The sequence below is a fragment of the Carcharhinus amblyrhynchos genome, unplaced genomic scaffold (genome assembly GCF_965287045.1).
Source record: "Carcharhinus amblyrhynchos unplaced genomic scaffold, sCarAmb.v2.hapA scaffold_534, whole genome shotgun sequence".
NCBI lineage: Eukaryota > Metazoa > Chordata > Chondrichthyes > Carcharhiniformes > Carcharhinidae > Carcharhinus > Carcharhinus amblyrhynchos.
Window position 1 is genome coordinate 110001 of NW_027650274.1, and position 11315 is coordinate 121315.

The 11315-nt window shown below is 53.5% G+C and overlaps 1 protein-coding gene across 1 annotated transcript in view; it reads left to right on the forward strand.

Moving 5' to 3' along the window:
* Positions 1-10931, forward strand: part of LOC145339552 (uncharacterized) — a gene marked incomplete at its 3' end in the record, with an annotated part of 18395 nt that extends 7464 nt beyond the window's left edge. The window contains exons 2-5 of the mRNA XM_080184030.1: positions 163-258; positions 7435-7506; positions 9008-9091; positions 10824-10931. Of these exons, the coding sequence (XP_080040156.1) occupies positions 202-258; positions 7435-7506; positions 9008-9091; positions 10824-10931 (321 nt within the window). The remainder of the gene's footprint in view (positions 1-162; positions 259-7434; positions 7507-9007; positions 9092-10823) is intronic.
* Between the last annotated feature and the right edge of the window lie 384 nt (positions 10932-11315).

Here is an 11315-nt window from a genome sequence, read left to right on the forward strand (position 1 = left end):
GAATAGACACCGAGGGAGGGGTTTCAGTGTTTCTGAGAGAGATTACTCTGTGTTTGCCGTTGTTCTCAACGACCCCCCCCTGCGCCTAGCCGCTACGTATATAAAAGAAAATAACCTTTATACTTCTCTTTTTTTAAATTTATTTTCTTTTTAAATCCCAAGAAACTCTTCAGGTTTGAGTTGTGTCTGCTCTGGAGAGGGATGAGTGCGTCCAGGGTCCTGTCCATTTCTGACCTACAAGTTGAACCTGCGAAAACTGTGAGTATTTCCGCCCCTCCCAGAGACTCATTTTAAACGAAGGTTTTTGGGAAGTGCCTGACATTTGCCAAGGTGGAGGGGAGGGGAGGGGAGTGAGGGGGACACTGTACCTAAGGTTTTGTAACTCCCCCCACCCCACCCCTGGTACGCTGGTGATGTGTGAAAGGTGGCCTCATTCCCCGTTGGCTGGAGTCCTGGGGAGAGGCTGACCATCTCTGCGATAAGGGCGGGAGTCTGTTAATTACAAACTGGAAGGACACAACGTCTTCTTAAAACCTCGCCTCCAGCCCGGGGCAGTCCCACGGCAAGCTCTGTTCCAGGAACCTCATGGAGTTGATACTGTGTGTGTGTGTGTGTGTGTGTGTGTGTGTGTGTGTGTCTCTCTCTCTCACTGTGTGTGTCTCTCCTTCTCTGTCTCCTGCTGTGTGTGTGTCTCCCTCTCTGTCTCCTGCTGTGTCTCTGTCTCCCTCACTCTGTGTGTGTCTGCCTCTCTCTCTCTCCCTCTCGCTCTGTGTGTCTTCCTCTCTCTCTCTCTCTCTCTCCCTCTCGCTCTGTGTGTCTGCCTCTCTCTCTCTCTCTCTCTCTCTCTCCCTCTCGTTCTGTGTGTCTTCCTCTCTCTCTCTCTCTCTCTCCCTCTCGCTCTGTGTGTCTGCCTCTCTCTCTCTCTCTCTCCCTCTCGTTCTGTGTGTCTTCCTCTCTCTCTCTCTCCCTCTCGCTCTGTGTGTCTGCCTCTCTCTCTCTCTTGCTCCGTGTGCGCTTCTCTCTCTCTCTCTTGCTGTGTGTGCATCTCTCTCTCTCTTGCTGTGTGTGTGTGCGCGTCTCTCTCTCTCTTGCTGTGTGTGTGTGCGTCTCTCTCTCTCTTGCTGTGTGTGTGTGCGTCTCTCTCTCTCTTGCTGTGTGTGTCTGCCTCTCTCTCTCTCTTGCTGTGTGTGTCTGCCTCTCTCTCTCTCTTGCTGTGTGTGTCTGCCTCTCTCTCTCTCTTGCTGTGTGTGTCTGCCTCTCTCTCTCTCTTGCTGTGTGTGTCTGCCTCTCTCTCTCTCTTGCTGTGTGTGTCTGCCTCTCTCTCTCTCTTGCTGTGTGTGTCTGCCTCTCTCTCTCTCTTGCTGTGTGTGTCTGCCTCTCTCTCTCTCTTGCTGTGTGTGTCTGCCTCTCTCTCTCTCTTGCTGTGTGTGTCTGCCTCTCTCTCTCTCTCTCCCTCTCTCCCTCCCCCTCTCGCTCTGTGTGTGCGTCTCTCTCTCTCTCTCTTGCTGTGTGTGTGCGTCTCTCTCTTGCTCTGTGTGTGTCTGCCTCTCTCTCTCTCTCTCTCTCTCACTCTGTGTGTGTCTGTCTCTCTCCCTCTCACTCTCACTCTGTGTGCGTCTCTCTCTCTCTCTTGCTCTGTGTGTGCGTCTCAAGACACAGATGAGGAAGAATCCCTGCTGTGGGAGGGGAGTGAACCTGCGGAATTTTGTCTGGCAGAGAGCTGTCGAGACTGGGTCACTGAGTGTGTCCGAGACAGATCTGTAACCAGGAAGGGAATCGAGGGGAATAAGGCGGGAGATTGGGAAACTGCGGGTTAACATTAGCAGATTCCCCCGGGGGTCGATATTTTACCCCTCCAATCCTGGGCGATTCTCGAATTGTGGGATCGCACTGTGCGCCAGCTGGCTGCCCTGTTTCCCCCACGTAGCGACCGCGGTGAATTCCGTCGGTGGCACTTTGGGGACAGCCAGCGGCCTCCCGGAGTGGGACACCACCCCGGGGTCGGAGGAAGGGGGTTCACAGAGTGTGTGAGCTTCTCTCCGCCTCTGATACCACCTCAACCCATTCACCAGAGGTCCGGCACGTGGGCAAACAGAGGCGAACCCCGCACGTAACGGCGTCACAGGGAAGACGAGAATTTGGGGCGGTTTTTAACGACGATCGCCGATAGTTGTCGTGGTCCCCAGACGGAAGCCGGGAGGTTGGGGAAGGAGTGGGTCTACGTGGGGAAGGGATCCCAGTTGGCAGGGTAGGGACCTGCCACCGTAAGGTCATCAAATGCGTCAGTGAGAGAAGGAACTTCCTGACAGATCGCAGGATCCCAACAAGGAGGCCATTCGGCCCATCAAGTCTGTACTGACCACAGTCCCACCCTTTCCCCACTCATTTACCCTAGCTAATCCCCCTGACCCTAAGAGACAATTTAGCACGGTCAATCCACCCTAACCTGCACATCTTTGGACACTAAGGGGCAATTTAGCACGGCCAATCCACCCTAACCTGCACATCTTTGGACACTAAGGGACAATTTAGCATGGCCAATCCACCCTAACCTGCACATCTTTGGACACTAAGGGACAATTTAGCACGGCCAATCCACCCTAACCTGCACATCTTTGGACACTAAGGGACAATTTAGCATGGCCAATCCACCTAACCTGCACATCTTTGGACACTAAGGGACAATTTAGCATGGTCAATCCACCCTAACCTGCACATCTTTGGACACTAAGGGACAATTTAGCATGGTCAATCCACCCTAACCTGCATATCTTTCGGACTGTGGGAGGAAACCAGAGCACCCGAAGGAAACCCACGCAGACACAGGGAGAATGTGCAAACTCCACACAGTGACACAAGCTGGGAGTCGAACCCGGGTTCCTGGCGCTGTGAGGCAGCAGTGCTAACCCACTGTGCCAATATCACAAACAAACTTTAATAATAACAGCAACTCAGCAGAACAGTAATAACTGTGACTATTTTGGGTGGTCTGGGAGTCACATGTAGGCCAGACCGGGGTAAGGACGGCAGATTTCCTTCCCTAAAGGGGACATTACTGAACCAGATGGGGTTTTTTTTTGCGACAACCGATGATCGTTGTCACGATCGCCGTGACCGAAACTCGCTCTCAATCCCAGATTTTATTTAGTTTAAGTTTATTTACTAGTGTCACAAGTCAGCTTACATTAACATCGCAATGAAGTTACTGTGAAAATCCCCCACACTCCTGTTTGGGTTACACTGAGGGAGAACTTAGCATGGCCCAATCCACACCCTAACCAGCACGTCTTTCAGACTGTGGGAGGAACCCACGCAGACACGGGGAGAATGTGCAGACTCCGCACAGACAGTGACCCGAGCCGGGAATCGAACCCGGGTCCCTGGCGCTGTGAGACAGCAGTGCTAACTCACTGTGCCACCCAGAGAGGGGCACAGTGGCCCAGTGACAGCCCGATTCTGACACAGCAAGATCCCACACACACACGTGACCGACAACAACCCCCCCCGGTGAGAAGGGGTTAATTAATCTGTTTGCTTTCCTCTTGCTGAGACAAGGGGAATGCTGTCTTCTCTGGCTGCCTCGCTCACAGACAGTTCACTCATCTCTCTGGAATGCGCGCCGCATTCGCCTGGGTAAACGCAGCCATCCAGACAAGCTCTTAGCCCTTCCAGGGAACGGATCGGAGAGTTTCACCGAGCGGGGAGGTTCCCCATCCCCGCCCTGCCCAAACCCCGAGGCTGACGTCAGTGAGATCCGAACCTCCTCAAACCAGCTGCCTCCGGGAAGGGCAAGGTCCCAGTCGCAGTGTCTACCTCCGCTCCCCATCCTCCCCCCTTCCCCCCACCCCATTCCTCGATTGCCCCGTCCTCCTCTGTACCCTCTGCCCCACCCCACCCACCCGTCCCCCTTTCTCCCCACCCCCCGCACCCACCCGTCCCCCTCAATTTTGCCCGCCTGTCCCCCTCTATTCCACCCCCCCACCCGTCCCCCTCTGTTTGTGTGTGTGTGTGTGTCTCTCTCTCTCTCTCTCTCCCTCCCCCTCTGTCTCTGTGTGTGTCTCTCTCTCTCTCCCCCCTCTGTCTGTCTCTGTGTCTCTCTCTCTCTCCCCCCCCTCTGTCTGTATGTGTGTGTGTCTCTCTCTCTCTCTCGTGCTGATCCCCCACACACGCACAGTTAGAATCTCCCGGAGTCTGGTAAACAGGGGATTTTATTGCCAGACCTTGGGCATTATCACTACAATGGAAATGTGTTTAGAAGAGTTATCCATAGAGGGGTTTGTGGATATAGTTTCACATCTCAGAGAGAACTGAGTGACGCACTAAACATAACTCACCTTCCCTGAACAAAGAACGGACTTTGACACAACAACAATAGCCTTGAACAGGATTCCTTGGAAATTTAGTCAGAGGGAATAGAGTTTCAGTCTCACCGGCACAGGGTTCCCAACCTGAGCCCGAGTGATTTGAACATGGTATCAAAAAACTAAGCTTATAATCCGCAAAAGCCCTCCTAAGCCTGGTGCCGAGGGAGCGCCGCACTGCGGGAGGGTTGGTGCCGAGGGAGCGCCGCACTGCGGGAGGGTTGGTGCCGAGGGAGCGCCGCACTGTGGGAGGGTCAGTGCCGAGGGAGTGCCGCACTGCGGGAGGGTCGGTGCCGAGGGAGCGCCGCACTGTGGGAGGGCCGGTGCCGAGGGAGTGCCGCACTGCGGGAGGGTCAGTGCCGAGGGAGCGCCGCACTGCGGGAGGGTCGGTGCCGAGGGAGCACCGCACTACGGGAGGGTCGGTGCCGAGGGAGCGCCGCACTGTGGGGAGGGTCAGACGTTTAGTTGTGATGTCAATGCGAAAGGGAAATGTAAAACCTCAGTGAATGATTGTAGAATACGTTGGTTTATTGACTGTGTTACTGTACAGCCCCTGGTTACTGCTCTGCTCCAAAGCTTCTGAACTCCTCTTGTTAGTGTTCTCATTTTGTAATGGCCCAGTGTTTATCCCCCATCCCTAATTGCCCCTTGAGAAGGTGGTGGGTGAGCCGCCATCTTGAACCCACCGCAGTCCCCCATGTGTGGGGTAGGTACACCCACAGTGCTGTTGGGGAGGGAGTTCCGGGATTGTTATTGGACATCAGTCAGTCCCTGTGTGTGGGGTAGGTACACCCACAGTGCTGTTAGGGAGGGAGTTCTGGGATTGTTATTGGACATCAGTTAGTCCCCGTGTGTGTGGGGTAGGTACACCCACAGTGCTGTTAGGGAGGGAGTTCCAGGATTGTTATTGGACATCAGTCAGTCCCCGTGTGTGTGGGGTAGGTACACCCACAGCGCTGTTAGGGAGGGAGTTCCAGGATTGTTATTGGACATCAGTCAGTCCCCGTGTGTGTGGGGTAGGTACACCCACAGCGCTGTTAGGGAGGGAGTTCCGGGATTGTTATTGGACATCAGTTAGTCCCCGTGTGTGTGGGTAGGTACACCCACAGCGCTGTTAGGGAGGGAGTTCCGGGATTGTTATTGGACATCAGTTAGTCCCCGTGTGTGTGGGGTAGGTACACCCACAGTGCTGTTAGGGAGGGAGTTCCGGGGATTGTTATTGGACATCAGTCAGTCCCCGTGTGTGGGGTAGGTACACCCACAGCGCTGTTAGGGAGGGAGTTCCGGGATTGTTATTGGACATCAGTTAGTCCCCCGTGTGTGTGGGGTAGGTACACCCACAGCGCTGTTAGGGAGGGAGTTCCGGGATTGTTATTGGACATCAGTCAGTCCCCGTGTGTGTGGGGTAGGTACACCCACAGTGCTGTTAGGGACCCACCCAGACCCACCTCCCCCAACCTAGCATGAGGGGACATAGCGTTAGATTGAGGGGTGACAGATATAGGACAGATGTCAGAGGCAGGTTCTTTACTCAGGTGGGATACATCCTAGGATACTTTGGGAGGCAAGGGTTGAGATTGCGGAGCCTTTGGCTTTGATCTTTGGGTCCTCACTGTCCACGGGGATAGTGCCAGAGGACTGGAGAGCGGTGAATGTTGTTCCTCTTTTCAAGAAAGGAAATAGGAATGACCCTGGTAATTATAGGCCAGTTAGTCTTACTTCCGTGCTTGGTAAGTTAAGGGCTAGGATTTATGACCATTTGGAAAGATGCAGCTTAATCCGGGATAGTCAGCACGGTTTCGTGAGGGGTAAGTCCTGCCTCACAAATTTGATTGAATTCTTTGAGGAGGTGACTAAGTGAATGGACGAAGGTAGAGCAGTTGATGTCGTATATGTGGATTTTAGTGAGGCGTTTGATAAGGTTCCCCGTGGTAGGCTGATGAAGAAAGTAAGGAGGTGTGGGATAGAAGGAAATTTGGCCGATTGGATAAGTAACTGGCTGTATTGTAGAAGACAGAGGGTGATGGTGGAGGGAAAATGTTCAGACTGGAGGCCAGTTACCAGCGGTGTACCACAGGGATCAGCGCTGGGTCCTCTGTGATTTTTATCAATGACTTGGAAGAGGGGGCTGAAGGGTGGGTTAGTCAATTTGCTGATGACACCAAGATTGGTGGAGTAGTGGATGAGGTGGAGGGCTGTTTGTAGGCTGCAAACAGACATTGATAGGATGCAGAGCTGGGCAGAAAAGTGGCAGATGGAGTTTAACCCTGATAAGTGTGAGGTGATTCATTTTGGTAGGACAAACTTGAATGCGGATTACAGGGTCAATGGCAGGGTTCTGAGGAATGTGGAGGAACAGAGAGATCTTGAGGTTCACATCCACAGATCTCTGAAGGTCGCTACTCAAGTTGATAGAGCCGTGAAGAAGTGTGTTAGTGTTTATTAACAGGGGCTTTGAGTTTAAGAGCCGTGGGGTTATGCTGCAACTGTACAGGACCTTGGTGAGACCACATTTGGAATATTGTGTTCAGTTCTGCTCACCTCACTATAAGAAGGATGTGGAAGCATTGGAGAGAGTGCAGAGGAGATTTACCAGGATGCTGCCTGGTTTGGAGGGTAGGTCTTATGAGGAAAGGTTGAGGGAGCTGGGGCTTCTGGAGCGGAGGAGGATGAGAGGCGACTTAATAGAGATTTATAAGATGATGAGAGGGATTGATAGAGTGGGACGTGCAGAGACTATTTCCTCGGGTGGATGTAGCTGTTATGAGGGGGGCATAACTATAAGGTTGATGGTGGGAGATATAGGAGGGATGCCCGAGGTAGGTTCTTCACTCTGAGAGTGGTTGGGGTGTGGAATGGACTGCCTGTGGAGTCGGGACACTTCAGGAACTTCCAAGCGGTTATTGGATAGGCACATGGAGCACACCGGAATGATAGGGAGTGGGATAGACTGATCTTGGGTTCGGGCAGAGCTCGGCACAACATCGAGGCCCGGAGGGCCTGTACTGTGCTGTACTGTTCTACGTTTCTGTACAATCCGCCCACTCACTAATCGACCCTCTCTCCCCCACAGGACGTACGCCGATTGCGACTGACCCTCCAGGCCAATGAAGAGCCTCTGCAGAGGGACCAGGTCAAGAGAAAGGTATCTGCGGCTCCTTGTGTGGGTGGGTGGGTGTGTGAGTGGCTGGGGCCTCCTCTGCTTTAGGGGGTGGGTGTTTTGCAGGGGGAAGGTTCGGAGTGGGGAGGGAATCGGCCGTCCGCTGGTGGGGACCCCCCCCCCCCCCCCCCCACCGACCATGTCACCTCCCCCAGTCGAATAGCCCACAGCTCGGTCACCAGAGCCCGGGAGGAAGGAGTGAATTGGGCGCCCCAGGGTAACCAACTCCAAGAAATGGGGGAGGGAGAAGAAAGTTGGGGGGGGGGGGGGGCGGTACATTGTTACACAGGAGGGGAGGAGATAGGGGGCTTTTCCACACTGGAGAAGGAGGGGGGAGGGGGGACGCTCACTGACTGGTGGGGAAGGGGTTTGGGGGGCACTGCCACACCGGCAAGGGGAGTGACTGTGTGGGGGGGGGGGTGAGAGTTTTGTGCCAAAAGGGTTTGGGACCTTTGTAAAACACTGCCCCCCCCCCCGCCCCCTCCCCAGTTTCCTTCCCCGAATTCTCCTCCAGGCAGGAAGCTAACACCCCACCCTGGGTCAGTGTCCGGGTTATCGGAAAGGGATCTTTATTCGAGAGATTGTCCCTATCATCACATCCCCATCTCTGCTCCACTCTCCAGGGGAGACCCCTGTCTGTGGCTTAACCCTTTCCCCACCTTCCCCAGGACTCTGTCCCCTCCCTCCCTCTCTTCCCCTCACCCTCACTCTCTCTCTGTTCCCCCTTTGCTCACTCTCTATCTCTGTCCCCCCTTCTCTCTTTCTTTCTCTCCCTCTCTCTTTCTCTCTCTCTATCTTTCTCTCCCTCTCTCTTTCTCTCTCTCTATCTCTCTCTGTTCCCCTCCCTCACTCTCTCTCCCTCTCTCTGTCTCTGTCCCCTCCTTCCTCTCTCTCCCTCCCCCCTCTCTCTCTATCTCTCTCTGTTCACCACCTCGCTCACTCTCTTTCTCTTTATTTCCCCCCCGTCCCCTTCATTCTCTCTCTGTCTCTGCCTGTCTCTCTGTCTCTGCCTGTCTCTCTGTCTCTGCCTGTCTCTCTGTCTCTCTTGTTCCCTCCTTTCTGAATCATATCCAGTTTCTTTGTTCTGGGTGGATTGGAGAGAGAAGAGATGGTGGGGTGTTAAAGTAGGAATAAGCCAATGTCTCCCCCCCTCTCCTCACCTTGTTTGGGTAGAGAGGCGCTGGTGTGAACTTGGTCGGGGGCTCTGACCAGTCCTCCCACTCACATCACAGGCACTCGCCCAGGCGGGCAATGTCCACCCAACATTTCTCCCAGTCAGCCCGCCATGGGGTGGGGGCGGAGGGTGGGGTATTGCGGATAATTTACGATGCCACATGGAGAGAGTGAGAGGGCGCCTCCCGGACACGGAGGGACAGGTCTCCGAGCCACAATTCTCTTGGTTGGTGTTACAAGTTAACCGTTTCCGTTCATTATCTTGTTTTTATTTTCCTCCCTCCCCCTCCCCGCCCCGTTTCCTGCCTTGTAGCCTGTAGGCCGGGCCTACGCTGTCGTGACCTCCAGGGGGAGCACCGACCCAGCCTGGGATGAGACCACTGGTGAAATCCTGAAGGTACTTACCAGCCCGTGAGGTGTTGGGCCTCTTTCTCTATCGGGCCCAGGCAATGGCCTTTGTTCGTTTATCCCTGTCCTCTCTCTTTCTCTCTCTCTCTTGAAAATTTTCCCACCCCTTTACTCGTTCTTTTCTCCCAAGAAATCAAAACACTGGCTGAAGCGTTCAGTGGTTTGACCAATCTGTGTTTGATTACGTTAATCTGTCCAGTGATCGATGTTCAGATTGCTGACTGACTTGATGTGTATTTGATTGTCGATTGCGATGGTTTAATTGGAAATAATTTAGCTTTGAAGGGTGGCTGCAGTGTGTTCAATGATTTGACTGACCTACGTTTGATTACGTTAATCTGTATACTGATCTACGTTCGCCATACCTGACGTATTTTGGATTGTCGATTAATTGGAAATGTCTTTTAGTTTAGAGTGGAAGGGAGCAAGCGTCCGATCATTGAACAAAACTTCTCCTCTTTGTCCTAACTTGCCAATTGCCTCCACTGCCCTCCATCTTGGTCCAACCTTTGTTTTCCCAGCCCCCCCCCCCCCCCCCCCCCCCCCGATTTTCCCTGGCTGTGACGTCCCACCTGAGCAGTGATGCAATGGTTGCATCGTCCTTCACCTTGTATCCACCCCAGTCCCTGGGGGTGCAAGGCCGTGGAGTCTTGCTGCCCTCCCTCTTCCATCCACGGGATGAGGGGGCGACGCCCAGCCCCCTCCCAGCAGGGGAAGGTTGGAGCGACCGAGGGGTGGTGGGGTTGGTTGGGGGGGGTGGGGTTGGTCTATCCTTTTGGCGCAGTCAGCTACGAGCTTAGTGGGGGTGGGGGGGGGGTTCTATTATTTTCTTTGAGATAGCTTCATATCCCCAGTTTTGCCCCTCCATTAGGTGGCAAGTGCTCCATTTGACACACCCTCACCAGGGGAATGCAAGTGACTACAGTGATCCGGCCTCAGACTGGTGCCACATGGGGGTACAGTGGGTTAGCACTGTGCTGCCTCACAGCGCCAGGGACCTGGGTTCGATTCCTGGCTCGGGTCACTGTTTGTGCGGAGTATGCACATTCTCCCTGTGTCTGCATGGGTTTCCTCCGGGTGCTCCGGTTTCCTCCCACAGTCCGAAAGATGTGTAGGTTAGGGTGGATTGGCCATGCTAAATTGCCCCTTAGTGTCCAAAGATGTGTAGGTTAGGGTGGATTGGCCATGCTAAATTGTCCCTTAGTGTCCAAAGATGTGTAGGTTAGGGTGGATTGGCCATGCTAAATTGTCCCTTAGTGTCCAAAGATGTGTAGGTTAGGTGGATTGGCCATGCTAAATTGCCCCTTAGTGTCCAAAGATGTGTAGGTTAGGGTGGATTGGCCATGCTAAAATTGTCCCTTAGTGTCCAAAGATGTGTAGGTTAGGGTGGATTGGCCATGCGAAATTGCCCCTTAGTGTCCAAAGATGTGCAAGTTAGGGTGATTGGCCATGCTAAATTGCCCCTTAGTGTCCAAAGATGTGTAGGTTAGGGTGGATTGGCCATGCTAAATTGTCCCTTAGTGTCCAAAGATGTTCAGGTTAGGGTGGATTGGCCATGCTAAATTGTCCCTTAGTGTCCAAAGATGTGCAGGAACAAAGGTGGGCCATTGGCACAAGCTGGGGAGGGGGGCGCGGTGATCATAGTGTGGTTGGGCCGAAGGGCCTGTTTCTACGCTGTGTTGTTCTATAACTTTAACCCGAATGGGAAACTTACTTTCCAGACACGCAGCCTCTATGACCCTGACATCAAAGGTATGTTGACGGATTCTCAAATCGCCCAGGAGTCATCGCTGAGACAGCTCCGCACAGAACTCAAACACTTCAAGGAGGTTTGTTTTTACCTGTTCATTCATTGGGACATGGGCGTCGCTGGCTGGGTCCAGTATTTATTACGCATCCCTAGTTGTCCTTGGAGGGGCAGTTGAGAGTCGACCACATTGCTGTGTCTCTGGAGTCACATGTAGGCCAGACCGGGGTAAGGACGGCAGATTTCCTTCCCTAAAGGGAACCAGATGGGTTTTTCCCACAATGGGTCATCAGTAGATTCTTAATCCCAGATATTTTTTATTGAATTCAAATTCCACCATCTGCTGTGGTGGGATTCGAACCCGGGTCCCCCAGAACATTAGCTGAGTTTCTGGATTAATAACCAGCTTTTACTCTGTATCTAACCCCGTGCTGTACCTGTCCTGGGAGTGTTTGATGGGGGGGAC